This window comes from Lissotriton vulgaris, assembly GCF_964263255.1.
Source record: "Lissotriton vulgaris chromosome 8 unlocalized genomic scaffold, aLisVul1.2 SUPER_8_unloc_1, whole genome shotgun sequence".
NCBI lineage: Eukaryota > Metazoa > Chordata > Amphibia > Caudata > Salamandridae > Lissotriton > Lissotriton vulgaris.
The window spans coordinates 350,460-373,177 of NW_028240615.1; the positions used below are offsets into that span (position 1 = coordinate 350,460).

Consider the following 22,718-nt stretch of genomic DNA (forward strand, 5'->3'; position numbering starts at 1 on the left):
GCCGCCCTCTGGTTCACCACTGCCACCCTCTGGTTCACCCCTGCCACCCTCTGGTTCACCACTGCCACCCTCTGGTTCAGCACTGTCACCCTCTGGTTCACCCCTGCCACCCTCTGGTTCATGACTGCCACCCTCTGGTTCACCACTGCCACCCTCTGGTTAACCACTGTCACCCTCTGGTTCAGCACTGCCACCCTCTGGTTCACCATTGCCACCCTCTGGTTCAGCAATGCCACCCTCTGGTTCACCACTGCCACCCTCTGGTTCACCCCTGCCACCCTCTAGTTCACCCCTGCCACCCTCTGGTTCACCACTGCCACCCTCTGGTTTAGCACTGCCACCCTCTGGTTCACCCCCGCCACCCTCTGGTTCACCCCTGCCACCCTCTGGTTCACCACTGCCACCCTCTGGTTCAGCACTGCCACTCTCTGGTTCACCCCTGCCATCCTCTGGTTCATGACTGTCACCCTCTGGTTCACCACTGCCACCCTCTGGTTCATCACAGCACCTCTGGTTAACCACTGTAACCCTCTGGTTCAGCACTGCCACCCTCTGGTTCACCACTGCCACCCTCTGGTTCACCCCTGCCACCCTCTGGTTCACCACTGCCACCCTCTGGTTCATCACAGCACCCTCTGGTTCACCCCTGCCACCCTCTGGTTCAGCACTCTCACCCTCTGGTTCACCACTGCCACCCTCTGGTTCACCACGGCCACCCTCTATTTCATCACAGCACCTCTGGTTCACCACTGCCACCCTCTGGTTAACCACTGTCACCCTCTGGTTCAGCACTGCCTCCCTGTGGTTCACCACTGCCACTCTCTGGTTCACCACTGCCACCCTCTGGTTCACCCATGTCACCCTCTGGTTCCCCACTGCCACCCTCTGGTTCACCCCTGCCACCATCTGGTTCATCACTGCCACCCTCTGGTTCACCCCTGCCACCCTCTGGTTCAGCACTGCTTCCCTCTGGTTCAGCACTATCACCCTCTGGTTCACTCCTGCCACCTTCTGGTTCACTGCTGCCACCCTCAGGTTCAGCACTGCCACCCTCTGGTTCAGCACAGTCAACCTCTGGTTTACCCCTGCCACCCTCTGGTTCATCACTGTCACCCTCTGGTTCATCACTGCCACCCTCTGGTCCACCACTGCCACCCTCTACCGAGACCTTTTGTGATGCAGCGGCAGCACAAAAGATGCGCCATGGTGCTGGATATTAACAACGTGACGCATCTCTCTGTGAGATGCGTCACGTTGTAAAGCCATGCGCCATCAGGAGGCGTTCCGACTCAGCCTCCTAAAAGAAGGACTTGCATGGGTGGCAAGTCCTTCTCATTCCTAGGATCTTCTCTCTGGAATTCAATGCCACATACATTGCGGTCTGAGTCGAATTACATCAAATTCAGAAAAGCCTTAAAAACATGGCTCTTTAACATCTAGTTTTCTGTAACCGCATTGCTATTGGGATCTGCCGCGCCGGGAAACCCTTTGTTGGGTAGCTGTGCGCATTACAAATGTAAACAAATAAAAAAAAAATAGAACTGGAAAGCTGCACTAGTCTCTAGTTTCCAGGCATACTACTAGCAATCCATCACCCAAAAGGTGATGGGGTGAATACTTGCAAATTGTCTAATCAGTGGCATTCGATAGGGTAGCATCCCAACCCATCGCTTTTCACCCAGTGTGCCACTCTAGTCAGAGGTCGACCTAATAAAAATCAGCCCTGACCCTGTTCCTAATGGAAACAGTCCATCCCAAATCTTGGTCATCTCACCCCTCCACACTTCAGCCCACTGTTTTTTGTTAGGAATTTGAGCTCCACACCACCGGAATCTCACTGCCCACACTAAGCCCCTGGGAATCAGTTTTTCCACATCAATTCTTGCATGAGTTTCCCCATGTTTCACACTGAAATTCCAAAATGCTTAAAATCTCTGTGAATAATTCCAAAGAACCCAGTAACTCGTGTAATGAGGCCCATCAGAATTGCTCATGGACACAACATCAAATCCTACATTACATCAAATTTCGGGAAAAATACAAATCGAATATTTTAACAAGCTACTAATTGTGATTGAATTTCTGGCCTTTTATTGGAACTTGCTTACATTCTCTGTGTTTAAGTTAGACTACTGACAGATCATCAAGATGATCTTTGTCGTTGTTAAACACTATGAACAACCTTTTAAAGCATTTTGTAGTTTTAAATACAATTAATTCATCTAGGTCCTCATTCCGAAATGGGGGCACTTGTGAAAATAGTGGCCATAGTAAAACCCAAATGCACGGGGTTCAGTATCTAAAGGGGTCAACTTTAGAGTAGGGTCTTGAATGACTAGTAGGTTTCTTTGCAATTTAGGTATTTTGGAGCATTCTATAGTGTGGTGCAATGTGTTTTTCACTACCTCCTCTGACTCACTTTCTGAACACAAAAAAGATCTGGAAGGATTGTAAAAATCAAGTAGCAGGTGTACTAAGCATTTCAACAGTCGCAAAACCTTCAGTTCGGTGCTTGACACCGTTATAATATTTTTTTCTTATGTACTAATCCCATTTTAGGGGTCAGAAAACGTTTTCTGAGTCCAACAATGGGATTCTAAATGGATACTGATTAAGTATCTGCCGGGTTGTGTTGTGGACGTCCATTCCAAATACTATATCGGTATCTTATGTATCAATGTTTTGGGACCAAAATCCAGTTAGAAATCATTGATATCTTACCAACATGCATTTGCAAAAGGGGAGACCCCCCTTAGGGAACTCTTTCTCTGTATGAATGTAAAAAAACGTTTAAGGAAATCTTGTGGTGCAGAAGAGCACTGTAAACTCCTAAAATAAAAAAGCAAACTTTTCTTTTTAAATTCAGTCCTTTTTCCGTTAAGGGAAATAAGCTGCGTAAAAAAAAAAAAACCTTCACGTTATTGAAAGGCAATTACAGACACAGTGGTTTGCTGGCCCCTGCAGGCCTTCATCCCAGTAAGAGCCTTCAATCATAGTGAGTCACAATTTGTGAGTTACCTCATTAATATTCATGAGCTAGGTTAGATAGTGACTCAGTACGATTCCGATTTTTAAGATCTGACCTACGAGTTGATGGTTTGGTTCTGAAAAATCTTTACTGCTCATAAAAATACCAGTCAACATTTGTGACTAATATTTTGCAAAAGGAGGATCATGTTCAGAACAAGATGCAAAGAGTCAGTTGTGCTGTAAGCCAAATGCATTGTCTCCATGCTGCAACTCTCTCCTCCAATGCAAGAGTTCATACTCAGTACTTGCAATGAAACTGATCCATCTCATCAAGAGAGATTGCAGATGTTTGCAGATTCTGAAATAGTATGTTTTATCACTACAGTGACTCTTGTATTGCAGTCCATGAAGGGCTTCCTTCTAATGCAATTAAGGGGCATAGGTACAAAACTCAGGAATAGCGATTTCCAAATTGCGGTTCTTACCTAAACACAATTTAGAAATTGCAAACCTGAATGTACTAAAGAATATTTATTAAGGTAACGATTCCTAGCATGGTCGTAAATCAACCCACCTCATGAATATTAACGAGGCAGGTCACAATTTGTGAGCCACTCAGAATCAAAGCAATCACAAGGATAGTGGCCTGCTGGTTTCAGCTGGAAACAACCTTTACAACGCAACTTTTACAACGCACTACCATTACAACAAAACTTTTACAACGCAGCATCCATTACATCGCATTCCATTACAACGCAACCATTACAACGCATGACACTACAACGCATACCACTGCAACGCCTACCATTACAACGCATACCATTACAACGCATAGTACCCTTACACTATCCAACACTTACCCTACTGTTGCACCCCCTGGAGTTAGAATAATAATGTTTACCCCTACACTATCCAACACTTACCCTACTGTTGCACCCCCTGGAGTTAGAATAGTAATTTTTAGCCCTACACTATCCAATACTTACCCTACTATTGCACCCCCTGGAGTTAGAATAGTAATTTTTACCTCTACACTATCCAATACTTACCATACATGCAATGTAATGTTATGCGTTGTAATGGTATGCGTTGTAAAGGTAGTATGTGTTGTAATGGAATGCGTTGTAAAGGTAATTTTTAAAAAATTGTTGTAATGGCATGCGTTGTAATGGAATGCGTTGTAATGGATGTTGCGTTGTAAAAAATGCGTTGTAAAGGTATGCGTTGTAGACGTATGCGTTGTAACGTCATACATCCGTTTCAGCAGACCACCGTCTCAGTCATCGCTTTTTACTAAAGCAAACTTTTATTCTTTGATAAGCAGCCTGTCCCTTAAAGGAAAAAATAACGTGTTTCAAAAAAAAAACGAAAGTAGGCAGTGGTCCATGGGATATATTTTTTTAAATTCTCAAATGGGAAGAGGTCCTTTGGAGAACCCTTCCTATTTGTGAATGGTTACTACTACCTTTTAGTAGTCGCTAAAAAATGAATGCTTTGCAACCGTAATTCAGTCAAGTATTAATACCTGAAACTGTAAATCAGTTTTTGGAAAGGACACCCTAAACACGCATCTTACAAACGCCGAATTAAAATGTGGCTTTTGTACTTTTAAAAATGCTTTTTTGCTGTTACCAATGTCCCGATTCTGGGAATCAGGCCATTTGTGGCCTCCAAAAAATCTTTGTACATATGGCCCTAGGACTCTAGACCAGTGGTGCCAAAAGTGTAGCTCATGAGCAACATTACGCTCACAGGGTCCGAAAATTTTGTTCACCAGATAACATAACCCTCTATCTCTTTATAGGCATTGTTGCACTGGGAAAGCACTTCTTATCTTTTGAAGGAAGAGGGAGAAGGGTTTATGACTGGTTGTTCTCACAGCTGCTATTTCCCTAGCATATGTTATTTAGGTTTGAGATATTAATGGCGAGTTCATTCTCAGAAAGGAAGCTGCAGGCCTCCTGCTGAAGTCCCCATTGGAGTCAATAGAAGGAGGCATCAAGTTGTTTCTGATGAGTAAAGCATATTGGGGGTGGTAAAAGAGAGCCAGAAAACCTCTACTTCAAGCTTGATATTAGTCCAGATCCTGCCCCTGTCCAGACTGAGCTGTTAAATCCTTATCTACTAACACATCAAGAGATGGATACATGGTCCAAATGAACCACTATCAACCAGGCAAAGAGGCTGCCCACAGTAGAGTACCCTAGCCCAGTAAACCAATGCCCAGACTAGCTGGAGTCAAGTAAACACCATGAATCTTAAACTCCATTAAGCAGGCAAACTAGGAGTCTTATGAAAAATAGCACTGTGTGATTGACGGAGACTTATGGCAAATTGCAAAATCGTGGCAGTAGAACATTATGAAAACGTCAAGCTTGCTATTTAATTAGTGAATGTTATAGTGACCTAACTGGGAATGATATAATTCCCAGACAAATATAACCTGTTGGCATTGTGGAAGTCTGCAAAATAAACTGGAGAATTAAGAAAAAATGCAAAGCAATAGCTTGGGCATTTTTGGAAAATTGCAAAGAGTGCTAGCTGGATGTTACAATTAAGCATGGGCGAATTCTGCGAATTCGCGATCCGCGAATTTGCGGATTTGCGAATTCGCGATCCACAAAATTCGCGAATTTGTGCGAATTTGCGGAATTTTGTTTTTTTGCGTCTTCGCGGGGTTTTTTGCGTGTTCGCGGGGTTTTTTGCGTGTTGGCGGAGCTTTTTGCGTCTTCGCGGGCCGCTTGCATGGCGAAGTTACCCATGCAGTCGTTTATGGGCACAGCATCCTCTGGTTCATCACTGCCACCCTCTGGTTCACCACTGCCACCCTCTGGTTCACCCCTGCCACCCTGTGGTTCACCCCTGCCACCCTCTGGTTCACCACTGCCACCCTCTGGTTCAGCACTGCCACTCTCTGGTTCACCCCTGCCACCCTCTGGGTCAGCACTGTCACCCTCTGGTTCACCACTGCCAACCTCTGGTTCTCGACTGCCACCCTCTGGTTCATCACAGCACCTCTGGTTCACCACTGCCACCCTCTGGTTAACCACTATCACCCTCTGGTTCAGCACTGCCACCCTCTGGTTCACCACTGCCACCCTCTGGTTCACCCCTGCCACCCTCTGGTTCACCACTGCCACCCTCTGGTTCAGCACTGTCACCCTCTGGTTCACCCCTGCCACCCTCTGGTTCATGACTGCCACCCTCTGGTTCACCACTGCCACCCTCTGGTTAACCACTGTCACCCTCTGGTTCAGCACTGCCACCCTCTGGTTCACCATTGCCACCCTCTGGTTCAGCAATGCCACCCTCTGGTTCACCACTGCCACCCTCTGGTTCACCCCTGCCACCCTCTAGTTCACCCCTGCCACCCTCTGGTTCACCACTGCCACCCTCTGGTTTAGCACTGCCACCCTCTGGTTCACCCCCGCCACCCTCTGGTTCACCCCTGCCACCCTCTGGTTCACCACTGCCACCCTCTGGTTCAGCACTGCCACTCTCTGGTTCACCCCTGCCATCCTCTGGTTCATGACTGTCACCCTCTGGTTCACCACTGCCACCCTCTGGTTCATCACAGCACCTCTGGTTAACCACTGTAACCCTCTGGTTCAGCACTGCCACCCTCTGGTTCACCACTGCCACCCTCTGGTTCACCCCTGCCACCCTCTGGTTCACCACTGCCACCCTCTGGTTCATCACAGCACCCTCTGGTTCACCCCTGCCACCCTCTGGTTCAGCACTGTCACCCTCTGGTTCACCACTGCCACCCTCTGGTTCACCACGGCCACCCTCTATTTCATCACAGCACCTCTGGTTCACCACTGCCACCCTCTGGTTAACCACTGTCACCCTCTGGTTCAGCACTGCCTCCCTGTGGTTCACCACTGCCACTCTCTGGTTCACCACTGCCACCCTCTGGTTCACCCATGTCACCCTCTGGTTCCCCACTGCCACCCTCTGGTTCACCCCTGCCACCATCTGGTTCATCACTGCCACCCTCTGGTTCACCCCTGCCACCCTCTGGTTCAGCACTGCTTCCCTCTGGTTCAGCACTATCACCCTCTGGTTCACTCCTGCCACCTTCTGGTTCACCCCTGCCACCCTCAGGTTCAGCACTGCCACCCTCTGGTTCAGCACAGTCAACCTCTGGTTTACCCCTGCCACCCTCTGGTTCATCACTGTCACCCTCTGGTTCATCACTGCCACCCTCTGGTCCACCACTGCCACCCTCTACCGAGACCTTTTGTGATGCAGCGGCAGCACAAAAGATGCGCCATGGTGCTGGATATTAACAACGTGACGCATCTCTCTGTGAGATGCGTCACGTTGTAAAGCCATGCGCCATCAGGAGGCGTTCCGACTCAGCCTCCTAAAAGTGGCTGAGTGAAATCTACAAGATTTCACTCAGTCACTTTTAGGCCAATGCTGCGTCAAAACCCTGCGCCTGCTTGAATCAGGCGCAAGTCTTGATGCAGCATTGGGGAGATAGGGCCCCAATGCAAGCGCGACGCAGCTCCAGCAATGCGCTGCTTTTTAGGCACAGATGCGTGACGCATCTGTGCCGTTTTTGCCACATGGAGCTGCGGCGCACAATAACTGGTGCATCCCTGGGGATGTGCCAGTTATTGTAAATCTGCCCCTATACATTTAGCCAACAAGGGAGCACTTACTGATTAGACAGTAGAAAGTACTCCAGTTGAGTAGAGGTATTGCACAAAAAGGTGGCATCTTCGTGGACAAACATGCAGGGCGGGATTCATTCTGCCCCCTGTTAGACTCGTTTTTTGTGCCCTTCTGCCCTCTGTTAGACTCGTTTTTCCCTTGTTTTTCTGCCTTTCTGCCCTCTGTTAGACTCATTTTTCCCTTGTTTTTCTGCCCTTCTGCCCTCTGTTATACTCGTTTTTTGTGCCATTCTGCCCTCTGTTATTCCCTTGTTTTTGTGCCCTTCTGCCCTCTGTTAGACTCGTTTTTTGTGCCTTTCTGCCCCGTTAGACTCGTTTTTTGTGCCCTTCTGCCCTCTGTTAGACTCGTTTTTCCCTTGTTTTTCGGCCCTTCTGTCCTCTGTTAGACTGTTTTTTCTGTTCCCTTCTGCCCTCTATTAGACTCGTTTTTCCCTTGTTTTTCTGCCCTTCTGCCCTTTGTTAGACTGCTTTTTGTGCCTTTCTGCCCTCTGCATCACCACATCACCACTCAGCGCTACCCCAGCATCACTCAGCTCCACCACAGCACCACTCAGCACTACCACAGCATCACTCAGCACCACCACAGCATCACTCAACACCACCACAGCACCACTCAGCACCACCACATCACCACTCAGCACCACCACAGCACCACTCAGCGCCACCACAGCATCAATCTGCACAACCATTCAACAACAACTGGTTCAAATATGTTCTCTCAATGTTTCAAACTTTATTACAAATGTCACAAAAAGATGTTAATATTTCACTTCTGTTCTTGGATTTTCGTCACAATAAAATACACTGAACATAATCTTCACAAAAGTTATTTACAAAAGTTTAAGCTATTGCCATTATAAATTAAAATCACTTTTATTTAAGTATTAATTATTTTAAAAAAATTAAAAGCCATTGTAATTTGTAATATCAATACAGCTAAGTCACGTAAATACAAAACATGCAAGACCTATTGCATTGCAAATGCTTGTTTGTACTTTGTCGTCTACGAGATCTTTGCAATGTTTCAAAAGAGAGAAAGAGAGAGAGATAGAGAGAGAGAGAGGGAGGGGGAAAGAGAGTGAAAGAAAGAAAGAACGAAAGAAAGAAAGAAAGAAAGAAAAAAGAAAGAAAGAAAGAAAGAGAGAGAGAAAGAAAGAAAGAGAGAGACAGACAGAGAAAGAGCAAGAAAGTGAAAGTGAAAGGGAGAGAAAGGGAAAGAGAGGGAGAGAAAGAGAGAGTAAGAGAGAGAGGGGAGAAAGAAAGAAAGAAAGAAAGAAAGAAAGAAACAAACAAACAAACAAACAAACAAACAAACAAACAGGGAGAGAGAGAATGAGAGAGAAAGAAAGAGAGAGACAGCGAAAGAGCAAGAAAGTGAGAGAGAGAAAGAGAGGGAGAAAGGGAGAGAGAGAGAGAGGGAAAGAGAAGAGGAGAGAGGGATCGAGAGAGAGGGAGAGAGAAAGAGAGAACGAGAGAGAAAGAAAGAGACAGAGAAAGAGCAAGAAAGTAAAAGAGAGAGAGACATGGAAAGAGAGAAAGAAAGAGAGAAAGACACACAGAGAGGGAGAGAGAGAGAGAAAGAGACAGAGAAAGAGCAAGAAAGTAAAAGAGAGAGAGAAAGAGAGAGAGAGAGACATGGAAAGAGAGAGAGAGAAAGAGAGAAAGACACACAGAGGGAGAGAGAGAGAGAGAGAGAGAGGATGAGAGAGGGAAAGAGAAACAGAGAGAGAAAGAGGGAGAGTGAGAGAGAAAGAAAGAGAGAGAAAGAGAGCGAGAAAGAGAGGATGTGAGAGAGAGTAAGAAAGAGAGGGAGATAGAGAGAAAGAGAGAGAGAACAACGGAGAAAGAAAGAGATAAGCAGAGAAAGAGGAAGAACTTGAAAGAGAGAGAGAAAGAGATAAATAGAGCAAGAAAGGAGAGGGAGAGAGAGATAGATAGAGAGAAAGAGAGAGAAAGAGAGGGAGAGAGAGAACGAGAGAAAGAAAGAGAGGCCGGATCTCTGAAGGGCCAGATTCATGAGTTGCCCCTACAGAACATACAGCTTTTTATTTTTAGCAAAATGCATATGAAAATTGTGCTGTAAAGGTCTCTTTTAGTTTAACCCCTTCTGACAACTCAAAATGGGTGTATTTGCCATCCTCTCCCTTCTTCCTGTTTTTTTTATCTGTAAGTGCTTCCTGATGAGGTTTAATTCCTTGGACAGGTGCCTCGTTGCCTACTTGTAACTATTCTCTGACCCTGCTTCAAGGGTCAGAGCAGGGTCAGAGAATAGTTGCAAGCAGGCAACGAGGCACCAGGAAGCACTTAGCAGCAGGTGCCCAAGTTGAAGTTAATTTCTTTGTAACCCTTTTGTAAAAGGTTACAAAGAAATTAGGTTCAACTTTTGCACCTGCTGCTGTAACCCTTGCTTGGCTGAAAATTCGTCCCTCGCTGATTCGCGGATTTTACCGCGATTTCGCGAGATTCGCGGATCGCGAAATCGCAGAAAATCCGCAAATTCGCCCACGAAACGGATTTTACGCCCACCTCTGGTTGCAATGAGTGTCAACTTAATGAATTCTGAACTGTGCAAGTGCTATTGAGAAAGAATAAAAAAATTGGGTTTTCGCCCCAAAATTATATTTTGTTTTGGCCCCTGTAAGTGTAACCTCTGCCATGAAAGGGGTTACAAATGATTTTATAAAATGATATTCCTTGAATCTCTTAGCGCAACTCCTATTGATGTAGGCCTAGCTATTTGTTAGTATTTTAGGGTGACAACAGAGAATATAAACAGATTAAAACCTAGCAAATGCAGGCCACCTTGCCCGGTGGATCTAGGTACGATGTTGAACTGTTGATCACAACATGTTTTTCTACAAATGAGTCAATGTCAGGCACTTCGCAAAGCTGCACTCACCAATGACAGCTCTGATACAGGACAAGTAATGAAAAAGTTTTAAATGTTGATCATAGAATGGTGGAATGGAACCTTCTATTGGATGTACTAATAGGGCTATTTTAGAATTTGCAATGTTTGCAAGTTGGGGAAATTTTGGAATTTTGTAGAGCAAGAACTGCAAAAAGATGCATTATGGAAATTTGCAAAGTGTGATAAACAGAACATTATGGAAAATAGAGAAGTGTGCTAAGATTTGGGTTTCAAGCGGTACAGGGAACTACCCAAAAACTATTGGAGACAATCGTAACCTCCACGGAAGTGCCTTTATAGTCCACCATTTTTTGACTAATGTTACTTAACTAAAATATTTAACTTTACAATGTCCTCTATTTTTAGCAGCAGTTCCTTAAGAAGACCCACCAACCCACTATGTAGTAAGCGATCTTTCAATCCTACCAAGGGTTGACCAGTGATAGTGCATAATGTGTTTAATATATACAGTTTGCCACCAAATGTCTCTACAGTTCCCTTAGGGATAACCCTAAAACGTCATTGTAAAATTATATTTATATCTAAACAGGTTTATACCTACGGCACTGCCCTAATGTTCTTCAACATACATAATGTGTCACTAATTTCCCAAAGGTGCATTGAAAAGCCAAAAAATCGCTTACAGAATGGTTTTTTAATCGTTTTCAAGACTTTATGGTCCAGCAAGTAAAAACTGTGAAAACAAACAAACATGTCTTACAATCACTTTTAAGTCTATCACTAATAGAAGTCACTGTGGGATTCCTTTGATTGCTATTTTCCGATACAGTCACATCAGCAACTCAGATTTTGGTAAGTTAATTTATTATAAATCTTTTCAATTTTGACAAGTTTTTCTAGCCCAGTACCATTTTTAAAAAACACAATCTCTTGAGAAGAGCCCACTCCTTCGGAACCCTTGGTCTATAAATTTGCTCACATTTTGGTTGCAGCCACTGGCCTATGCTAAGCTTTGAAATGCACAATGTGATTCTCCTCTAAACATTGCCCCAGATAATGTTATATATTGCTTATCTATATGTTTTTATTTTGTATAGTATGTACATTAGTGCACTGGTTCATGTTCCAATCATTTTTCAACACATCTACACTCATATGCTCCATGATGGTTCGGATATTGATCATCATTCTGATTGACAGAAAAGAGTTGCTTTTTGATTACAAAAGGTTGGGGATCTCTACTGTCGACGCTGGCTCAAGCAACTAAAGTTTATCGTCCAGTTGAATAACTATGTCTGGCAGATAGCCAACACCAAGAACCGCATTGTTCTGCAGCGACAATACCTCTTACCCAATCTTTTCCATGCAGGTTTTTGATGTCCTTGCTAAAGCAGATATACATAGTTTGGTGGGACTCGTAGTACTGGGTAATGCTTGCAATAGATAGGGCTGTCAGAAACAGACAAAATTTAGCTCATGGCCAATACCTGACATAGTGGGATGATTTAAATTTTCATGTGATCTGAGCATTGCTACAAGGGCAATGGAAGGCTCTTCCACACATTTCTCTGGGTTGTATGTTAGAATATCAATAACAAAAATATTGCCAAGATACCTACAATGGCCTAAATATTCCTTACTAAAATATTGCTCCACTAGGGAGAGATATTTTAACCCCAATGGAACGATATTTTTCTAAACAATAATCAAGGCACAGTATTTTTGTCAGGCGATATATAGGTTGTGATAATATAGTACAATACCAAACATCTAATACCACACCAAACTACCAGGCTCCGACAGCCATATCCAAGGTAAAAATTAAATCAATCCAAATTCATGGCATGGTGATTTATTAGGTCTTCAGAAACCAAGAGGCATCAGCTAGATGCAGCAGAAACCATTTGCCTTCTATCATTTTAAATATCCACTAAGGTTAGCAAGATTTTATTCAAAAAGTCTTCCAGATCTGCATTTACCTTCTCTTGTGGGCTTTCAGCATCCCTGGTGTCTTCATGTTCTGCCAGTAATGGTAACACATTGGAAATGAAGGTCTCCCACCAGAGCACAATAAATTCCAACTGTTGATTCCCCATTGATGTCCCCTCTTCTGTGACCGATCTGCTCTGGGGGTTGTATTTGCACGACCAGGGTTTCAGCGATCCTAGAAAATGAATTACTTTGGCATCTGACCTGAATCTGTGAGTTTGAGATAATGGAATAGATGATAAAAAGATCATGTTTGTTTTCAAGCTACTCCCATTACAACTCATTTAACAACAACTAAAAGCAATAAGAGACTATTCACAGTACTTTATCTTAGAAAGTAGTGCTCAATTTCGATTGCACTATTTAAGTTTGAAACAAATTGCCTACTAGGCGATAGGTGACATTTTAACACATGGAGGCCGAATACGATGCATCCGGGAAAAGGCTTTGACGGTCGGTCTGAGCCTTTCCGAGCCACATCTCAGTTTAATTTCCGACCGCCACATTACAATGCTGGCGGTCGGAAATTAATCCGCCCAGTCATTCCAGCCATCTTCCGATGGGCTCAAGAGCCCATCAGCCAGTCGTAGGCCAGGCCGCAATCCCAAAGGGTGGCCTTTCCACCCCTTGGTTTACGATACTCGGTCTCTAACATGCTTTCCATGTTGGGCTTTCCGACATGGAAAGCCTGTCGTAGAGTGAGTATAGGGGCTCCCAGCAGGGCCCCCTTGCCTCTGCCGCCTTCGGTTGGGGGCTGAGGGGGGACCTCTGTTCATGCCTGCACCGGGTGGCAGGCACCCTGAGGTGCCTGCAACCCTGTTCAGGGATGAACACAGACTCCCATTCCTCTATAGGAGCTTGTGTCACGGCCGTAACACAAGCTCCCATAAAGGAATGGGAATATGCGCCCGAACAGTGTTCGGTCGCATCATAATGAAGCGGGCAGGGGTCGGGGCCGCTGACTAGAGGTTGATCGGTCCCGTTTCCAAGACGGTACATCTGCCCGACATCGTAATAACCCCCATAATGTATTTCAGTGTAATTGTGGATCTTAGTAGGTATATCTGTGAACCTAGCTAGATTCTAGTATTCACAGTCTTTGGCAATCCACAATTATTTTTGACAAGATCCTTAGCTTAATAATCAATAAACAGGCCTGATAGTGGCTCACTGACTGTATTATGCCAACATCTTTGAGGCAGGGTCAGACTGGGACAAAAAAAGGGACGAGAACCAAAATAAAAGTCGCTCTGTTAAACCTGGCATCCTTGGTGTGGTTCTCTCCTAATGTTTGCCTTCCATCCTCCTGTTTTCCTGACTTCATTTTTGCTGATTTAGGACTCTGCATACTTAACCACTGCTAACCAGTGCTTAAGTGCTTGTGCTCTCTCCTTGTATTAGCTTATACCCAATTGGCATATTTCATTTACTTATAAGTCCCTAGTAAAGTGTCACTACCTGTGCACAGGCTCTGTAAATTAAATGCTACTAATGGGCCTGCAGCACTTGATTTGCCACCCACTTACGATTCCTTGGAAACCTGTCGGTGCAGCCTATATATGCAGTTCAAACTGCCATTTTGACCTGGAAAAAAATACCTTTTGCCAGGCCCAAACCTTTTTTAATACATAAATGCCACCCTTAGGGTAGGCCCTGGGCAGCCCAGAGAACAGGGTGGAGTGTATTTAAAAAGTTGGGCATGTACCTTTTAATTTTACATGTTCTGTTAGTGAAAAACTATTAAATTAATTTTTTACTACTGTAAGGCCTACCTGTCCTATAGGATAACATTGAAGTTACCTTATCTCATTTTTACAGCGATAATTTCCAAATGGGAGCAGGTAATCAGTTCATGTTTGGTGTCTTTGGAATTGCAATGAAAAATCCTCTCTCATGGCGAAGCCTGATTTTAAATTGCAATTTTGAAAATGCCACTTTTAGAAAGTTGTTGTTATCCTGCCTTAGCTATTTAGTGCTTGCAGCCTGTCTCTTGGTCTCTGGGTGTAGCTGACAGTTGAGCTTTGTATATTCCTCCTAGATAGCCACATACAATAGAGAGCTTAGGTGTGCCTGGATGGGCCATGACTGGCAGGATGGGAGGGTGGAGCTGGGCACAGCCCTGTTTACACTTGAATAGGCTGTGTCCTGCCTCAACACAAAGGAGTGCATACCCTTGTAATTAATCTGGATCCGGGACAGGGAAGGCAGGATAGCTGTGGACTTCAAAGAGAAGCCTCTAGAAGCTTTTCTCACTTTAAAAGAAGGCTGAGGAATAAATATTGGACCTCAGAAACCAACTCTTCATTACACTTCTGTAACAGTGGATAATCTGCCAGGAAAAAGGACTGCTGTGCTGCGGAAAGGACCGCCACTCTGTTGAACTGCTGCCCTGTTGGACTACTGCTTTGCTGGATTGCTGCTCTGCTGAACTCCTGCCTGAGTTAGAGGGATTTGGAAATCCTTCTGAACCCAGGACTCCCAGCGTGACTCCAAGGGTTAGTCTGCTGGCCTCCTCTTGAGAGTCAAAGGGGCATAACAAACTCACAACAACCTGCACCACCATCCAGATTTATCTGGAGCAATCCCCTGAGCACCAAGTGGTGCCCCTCAGGCCCTGGACCCTTGGTGTTCCCTCAGAAAGGTAGAATTGAAGTTTCTGGACAGACAGACAGACAGACAGACAGATAGATAGATAGATAGATAGATAGATAGATAGATAGATAGATAGATAGATAGATAGATAGATAGATAGATAGATAGATAGATAGATAGATAGATAGATAGATAGATAGATAGATTTTCTAGGGACAGTTTGCTTGCCTCGTAAAAATCAAACAAAATAAACAAATAAAATTACACAGTAGCGGTTGACACCATGTAGGTACATAAGGTCAGAGTTCCTTCCCATAGGAAAGAAATGTTTTGTTTCTTTAACTTTACTCAGAAAGCATTCTTTTTGTGATTTGGTGTAAATTCATTCAGCCATTTTCAAGGATTTAGTGCTTAAAAATATACTTGGGCGAGAATGAAGAGGTTAACACTAATAAAAAATGAGAGATATCTGGAGTCTTGCTGTCCATATATGCTTTAACTGTCCTAATAAAAGTGGATGGATGGATCCTGATTGGCTAGTCTCGACATGGAAATTATGTTGTATCAGGCATTACAAGCCTCTAGGACTTGAGTCCTGAAAAACAAATCAATGGCCACATAGATGGCAGGGTGGGCCTCCCTAATTCCAGATCCAACAAGTCAAAATTTAAACAAAAATATTTTAAGTCGCTCATACACCTTTACCCAGTGTGCCATCCCCTGTGAAACCATGGTAATATAGTACCACACAAATGCAGTACACTAAAGCATTACAACAAAACTATGAGCAATTTCTGATGATAGTCCAGACACTACGGCCAACCACCATTGTGCAGGTCGTAAGCCGTGTGCAGTGGAGGTTGGACGTCTGCAGGGGCAGTGGGTTGGGCACTGGGCCAATCCAATGTTGCACATGGCTGAAGGCTCTGCTCAGTGGGAGGTTGGCTCCAAGCTCAGGGTGGGACGTTCATAGAGGGTTGGGTTACCAACCCTAGACCCACTGTAACAACTCTCACTACTGTGGTAGCCACTGAGGCCTCCAGTGAGGTACCATGGTACCAGTACTCCAAAACCAAAACCCTACTTAATAAAAGAAAATTATATGGGTCTCATTGTAGACCAGACCAAGGGGCCAACTGCTGCTGTGCAGTCCGTAGGTCAAGCACAGTGGGTATTGGCTGCATGCAGTTGGTTGGGCACCAGGCCTAACCAATGCTGAGCCCGGCTGAAGGCCATGTGCAGTGAGGGGTTTGTGCAGGGCCTGGTGCCCCGTTATGTACTGCTCATGACTTCACATATTGCATCACTCATGACCGGTTAAAATACATCAGCGATGCCATCACTGTTTGCATCTCAAATGACATCATTGACTACATCACTGATGACATCTCAAATGATATTATCTAAGATACTGTTATTAACATTACCTCATGAATCTTTACATTATTTTTAAAAAGTAGTTAGTAATGGGCAAATAGGCATATGCAGTACAGAGTTACTGTGATGGATGCATGTGTGGCTGTGAAGGTTGAAAGCTGTATGATTTACTTGTTAAAAGACAGTGAAGTTTGGGTGCGAATAGTACTCCTTGTTAAGTAAAGTAAATGCTGAGCGCTCCTGATGTGTGTTGCAGAGGAATGTTTCTAAGTAGTTTGTGGCTTAAAGCCAAAGCCTGTTGCAGAAAACCTAAGAGAAATGCCACAGCTTCTGTTGACAATAGATTATCCACCAGTGGATGTCTTGGCACATGACTATGTTAAATATTCTAAATATATGCACTACAGTCCTATAGACAAATTCTATAGACTTCGGGCAGGGCAAAGGTGACTTTTTAAAAGTCATATTTCCAAAATATTTATTAGAAACTATATTTCACCAGTGATTTGGGCATGTAATAAATATTTCAAAAAGTCAAAAAATGAAGTTTGTACTTGTATTTTAGGCACAGATAAGTTTTAATAAACTAATTAGTGCATCCTAATGCTTTCCTTTGGAACAGCCAAAACTGATACATTGAAAACAGCTTTGAGGTGGGAGTCACTGTAATATTATGTTTAATATTAAGCTTTACATGTCCTAGACAGTAAGGCCCACTTAGGCAAGACTTATAAATATTTAAAAGATAGGTTTTAGGCCTGTCAAAATGGGTAATTTTGGCTGGTCGAATTTACAGTTTACACCTTCACAACTAGGCTACAGGTGGCAGGTCAGCAGTCATGTATGCTTTGTCATAGCAGTGAGTGGAGCGAGTGTTGCAGACCACTGGTAGCATTTAATTTACTGATTTGGGAACATAGGGAATTATAGGCCAATTAAATAAACCAATCAGGAGCCATATTACAGTTGGGGCCCATTTTCCTGAATTACACTGGGCACACCTTTCTAAAGGTGCGCCCAACGCAATCCAGGAAAATGCGCCCCATTATGGAGAATGCGCTGTCCTGGGGGCAGCGAATTCAGGTGAAAACACGGAGAGGCTGCTTGCATCTGCTCTGTGTTTTCACCATGCAGGTGGCACCCACCTGCACTTTTAAAGGGGATTAGAGATCCTCTTGCAGGTGGGTGTAGTCAAAGACTGCAAGCACCTACAAGGGGATGTCTGGGGGTCCATAGGACCCCCTTTACACCCTTCAGAGGGCTGCTCTCAGAAGGGCGCCACCTTGAATGTGGTGTACTGTCAGTATGCCTCCTGAGGGCTACTTGCCCTCTGCACCTGCGTCTGTAATATGGCACGGGCACAGAGGCAAAGGGATTCCCTCATTTGCATGAGGTACATCCGGGCTCACTGTGCCACTGGTTTCAAGGTAGCCTGGCTGATGAGGGGTGAAACCCCAAAACCGGTCCTATGATGCTTGTTTCTGGTCCAGGGAAGACCTGGCCTAGCAGTTCGGGCTGTACTGAGGCACAGGGTCAAGACTGATTTTCATATTTCTAGGTCTAAACTGGGGTGGCATGGGGAGCAAACGACTGATGGCTTTAACCCAGATCTATTGACTGTGGAGAATGATTGATTTGCTCTCCCTATCGTCCATCATCTGTGTGTCTTTTGCTTTCTCGCCCTAAGTGCGCTGGGTATGCCCAGACGTGGGTCCCGGGCTCACTGTGCCACTGGATTCAAGCTAGCCTAGCTGATGAGGGGTGATGCCCCGAAACCGGTCCCAGGATGCTTGTTTTCAGTCCAGGGAGGACCTGGCTTGGCAGGTCGGTCTCTTCTGTTCCCATGAGGCACAGGGTCAAGACAGATGTGCATATGTCTGGGTCTAAACTGTGGTGGCATGGGAGCAAAATAATGATGGATCAAACCCAGATCTATTGACTGGGGGAGAATATTTGATTTGCTCTGCAAATATATGGCTGAAACCTAAAGTGTTGTGGGCAAACATTAGCAGTGACACCTCTTTGTGTAAATAATCGGGAATCCCCTGATCCTTCTTTTAATCCCCTGGCAATTTCACAGGCTTCAGTGACTGGTGTCCAAGGTTTCAGTTACTTTTGGTGGTGGAGATAACAGCCACAAACCCGGTGCCGCTGAATGAGGTAATTTGTGCTTTGGCTACTGTGCAAATGTTGCACATCACCTCACTCCTACTTTTAAGAATGTGCGTGACCATAGTTTGCCATGAACCAGAGGCTTTCGTAAAGGAAATCTCAAAACCCTTTTTCATAGATGCAACATTAGGTCAGAAGCACTGGCAAAAGCCTCTGGGTGTGATTCACAAAGGTAAACTTACACTTACGTGTACGTTTACAATTGTTTGCTTTTCACAAAGGGATTTACGAGTAGTATCTTTACAAGTTCGGAGTCTCCACACATAAAAACATAGGTCTTTTTATGTGGGACGTTTTCCATAAATCCCTCTGTGAAAAGCAAACAATTGTAAACTTACAGGAAATAACATAATCACAGCTATTGGCAGCTATCACTAGGAAAGCTTTATAATACAGTGAGGGAAACATGAAATATTTTCATTGGAACTTATGTTTATTGATTGTGTATCTATATTTATTTATAGTAGTAGTAGTAGTAGAAAGCTTTATTCGAGTTATAGACTCATAAAAGCACAACATACATATTTATAAAGACATCACACTTAGTCAAAGTATTTCGTCCAATACATTAAAACAGTTGCGCAAGCTTAATCATTATAAAACAAAACATTATACAAATAAAACATAATCAAGAAACATTAGGAGAAACAGAAAGAACTCTCCGCCTAATGGACCAAGCCCACCCCAGATACTTTGCTATTCCCATGACAATAGGCTCCTCAGAAGTAGTGCAAATGATTCTCTGCGCCTCAGCTGCACTGGATGTCCCAAGGTTCTTGCAGATAGGAGTTAACCAGACCCTTCTTGGGGAGGCATAAGCCTTACAAGCAAATAAGAAGTGTCCCACACTTTCTTTAGTTGCGCCGCACGCTGGGCAGCACTGGGTGTTCAAACTCTTCCACCTGCCTGTTAGATCTCTCAACGGGAGGGAACCAGATCTTAATTGGAAAAACAACTTTCTGTCCATAGGAACAGTTATACTGTCCCAGTAATTTTCTAGTGCAGGACACATTTTACTTTCCAAAAAGCGACCTCCCATTGAGTCAGATTAAACCCTTCTCCAAAGCCTCTCGTCTATCCATTCCCAATATAGTGCTTTAAGTGTGTTTTTACTTGGGAACACTTCCCCCGACGGATTGTCCCAAAGATTGGAAAGACCTAGTTCACCCAGCAATACCCTTAGGTTTTTCAGCCATGATATTTTATGGAATACATCAATCTTGATTATTGCCAGGAAGCCTTCCCCATAATGCCTAATTTCAGGGGTAGACCAAAGTCGCCTCCAAAATAAGATGGGACGCAGTCTGGCTCGGTCGGTTACCGATCTTCTTCCCAGGTCGAGGCTAAGAGGGATTAATGGTGTACTCTGGGGCAGTCCTGTAATACCCCTAAGAAACCTGTTCTCAGCTATCTGTAATGGAGTTAAATTGTCAAAACCAAACAGCTCCGCCCCATATAAGGCCGATCCTATTGCCTTAGCATCGTATACAGCGAGGACAGGTTTAATGGGTTTAGTTTTGGATCTATTGTGCTCCACCCGTAAGGCCCCCGATATTTGCTGATGTTTCAAACCCGCCTTTTCTATGTGGTGGGACCAACCATAATTACTTGCGATTTGTACCCCTAGGTAGGTGAACTCCCTTACGACCTCAAGCCCAACATTATTCAAATGTATCCTAGGGCGAGGCTTCTGTCCTCGGGAAAAAGCCATCAGCTTAGTCTTGCCTATGTTTACTTCCAGGCCATGCTCCTGGCAAAAGTCGTCAAAGATATTCAGGGCCCGTTGCAATCCTGCTGGGGTTTTGGACATTATCAAAGTGTCGTCAGCGAACATCAGGATCGGAACCCTGATGCCCGCCAACGAAGGCGCATCCACACTAGCGTCCTGCATCCTACTGACTATCCCATTGATATATAACGTGAAGAGCAAGGGCGCCATTGCACAACCTTGGCGCACCCCACGCTCCACAGGGAAGTCAATTGAGGATTGGCCATTTGTCCCCCACTGTACTTTGGCAAAATTGCATTCGTGCAGCCTCATAATTAAAGTAAGCAATTCTGCGGGAATGCCTATCTTACTTAACACTGCCCAGAGCTTACCCCTTGGGACTAGGTCGAAGGCAGCCCGCAGGTCGACAAAAGCGACATACAGGCTGCCCCCACCAAGAAGAACCGTCCCCCACCGTAACATGGTAAAGCGAAACACCTGGTCGATGGTACTAGTAGCCCTCCGAAAGCCTGCCTGAAAAGGGGAAAGAGAATCATTTTCGTCCACCCAGTCCATAAGTTTGTTTACCACCATCTTCCCAATTACTTTTTGGACGGTGGCAATCAAACTTATGGGCCTGTAATTAGCTGGAAGGGATCGATCTCCTTTTTTGTGGACGGGTATAATAATGGCTCCCTTCCACTGTTCTGGGACTTGCGCACCTTTTGCGATTGCATTCCCCAATAGGAGCACATATCTGCCCCACCTATTTTTATCATTTTTAAAAACGTCCGAGGGTATCCCATCTAATCCCGGGGCCCTGCCCCCTTGAACGGAGCTAATTACAAGTTCAACTTCCTTGGCGGAAAACAAATCATCCTTGGGAAATACAGCCAAGATTACATCCCCACCACCCCACTCCTTTGTCTCAGCATATTGGGGCCTAAAGTAATTCACCCAGTCGGATTCAGCGACATTATTATCCGGTTTTTTTGGGGTACCACCTCTGCCCCATTTTACTATCTTCCAGAAAAGCCTGGAATCCTTTGCTCCAGAGGCCTCCTTCAGTTCCTCCCAATGCTTCTCGTCCCAGTCTTTTTTGGCCAAGGAAATGCTAGTGTTATATTGCTTCCTGGCAGTTTTGATTGCTACCCTGTCCCTGCTTCTGATAGCATTACCCAGTGTTAATCTGGCTGCCCTGCACTGTTGGTTAAACCACCCTGCTGGTTTAAAGGAAGCTGTGGGATTACCCTTACATGTTCTCATAAAGTATGGCTTTAGGGTGGTGAAAAGATTATTATGGATTTCAGTAATCGCCCTAGATCCTGGCAGAGTGGCACTAGCTAATTCCATGGAAACAATTGCTTTGTCCACTTCAGACCCAATAAAATCCATGGAGGCTGCATTCCCCAACACCGAGGGCCATTTCAATCTACGCATATTATTCGCCATGTCTGGGAGCAACCTATTACTAGCATGTAGATTAGGCTGAGTGTGCTTCCACCAGGTATGGGTCACGCAAAGAGGGTTGTGATCACTTTCTATCCTGCCCTTGACTTCCATGTCACAAACCCCCTGCCAAAGATTGAGACTACAAATAACGTAGTCTATCCTGCTTCTATTATGACCATTATCATATGTGCACACACCTTCCTTATCTCCCTTTGTTCTGCCATTGAGGGCACGCATCCCATATTCTAAACACATAGCATTTAAGGAAAGAATATCTTTTGACCAACGTTTGACAGGGGCAAGATTCAGGGAGGGAACACCCCATAGATCGTCCTCTTCCTGCCCTAATGGATTTTCGGTACTGTCTAGAGGTTCAAAAGTCCTATTTAAATCACCAGCTATTACTATTCTGTTCCCAAGGGACTTTGATTGCAGAGAATTAAATAAAGCCTCTAAAGTGGGGGAACTCCCAATATTACAACCTCTGGCATAGACATTGTATAAATCTATCACACCCCCCTCTACTGAGGAAATTCGTAGCATTTGAATATCTCTACAGCCCAAGTCCCACATTTTCACAGTAAGTTTGGAACTCTGTCTAATCCAGACTGTGAGGCCTCCTTTGGGTCTGCCCCTAGGACCTCGACTTGCCGGAATCGAAAAATTTAGGTAGCCTTGGTGGTAAATAGGATCACAAGCCCAAGTCTCCTGAAAGAAACACAGTTCAAACCCATTAATAAAGTCGCCCCACGATTGTAACATCAACTTACTCCCCAATCCTGCAATATTCCAAGATACAAAACTTTCCATAGCAGAGCTATCACTACCCATTGTATCAACAATGGGCAATCCCATGGGACTCAATTGTCCACCATCCTCATCTCCCAAGTTGTGATCATTGCCC

The 22,718-nt window shown here is 44.7% G+C and overlaps 1 protein-coding gene across 8 annotated transcripts in view; it reads right to left on the reverse strand.

The window, feature by feature from the left end:
* The window catches only part of LOC147672952 (glycogenin-1-like), a 261,253-nt gene that overhangs the window by 37,036 nt on the left and 201,499 nt on the right, over window positions 1–22,718 (reverse strand). For all 8 annotated transcript variants that reach the window (XR_015303473.1, XR_015303471.1, XR_015303472.1 and 5 more), the window contains exon 7: window positions 12,504–12,723. Coding sequence is in view for 4 of the 8 variants with exons in the window: in XM_086947859.1 (XP_086803985.1) it covers window positions 12,504–12,723 (220 nt within the window). In the remaining 4 variants the exon portion in view is untranslated. The remainder of the gene's footprint in view (window positions 1–12,503; window positions 12,724–22,718) is intronic.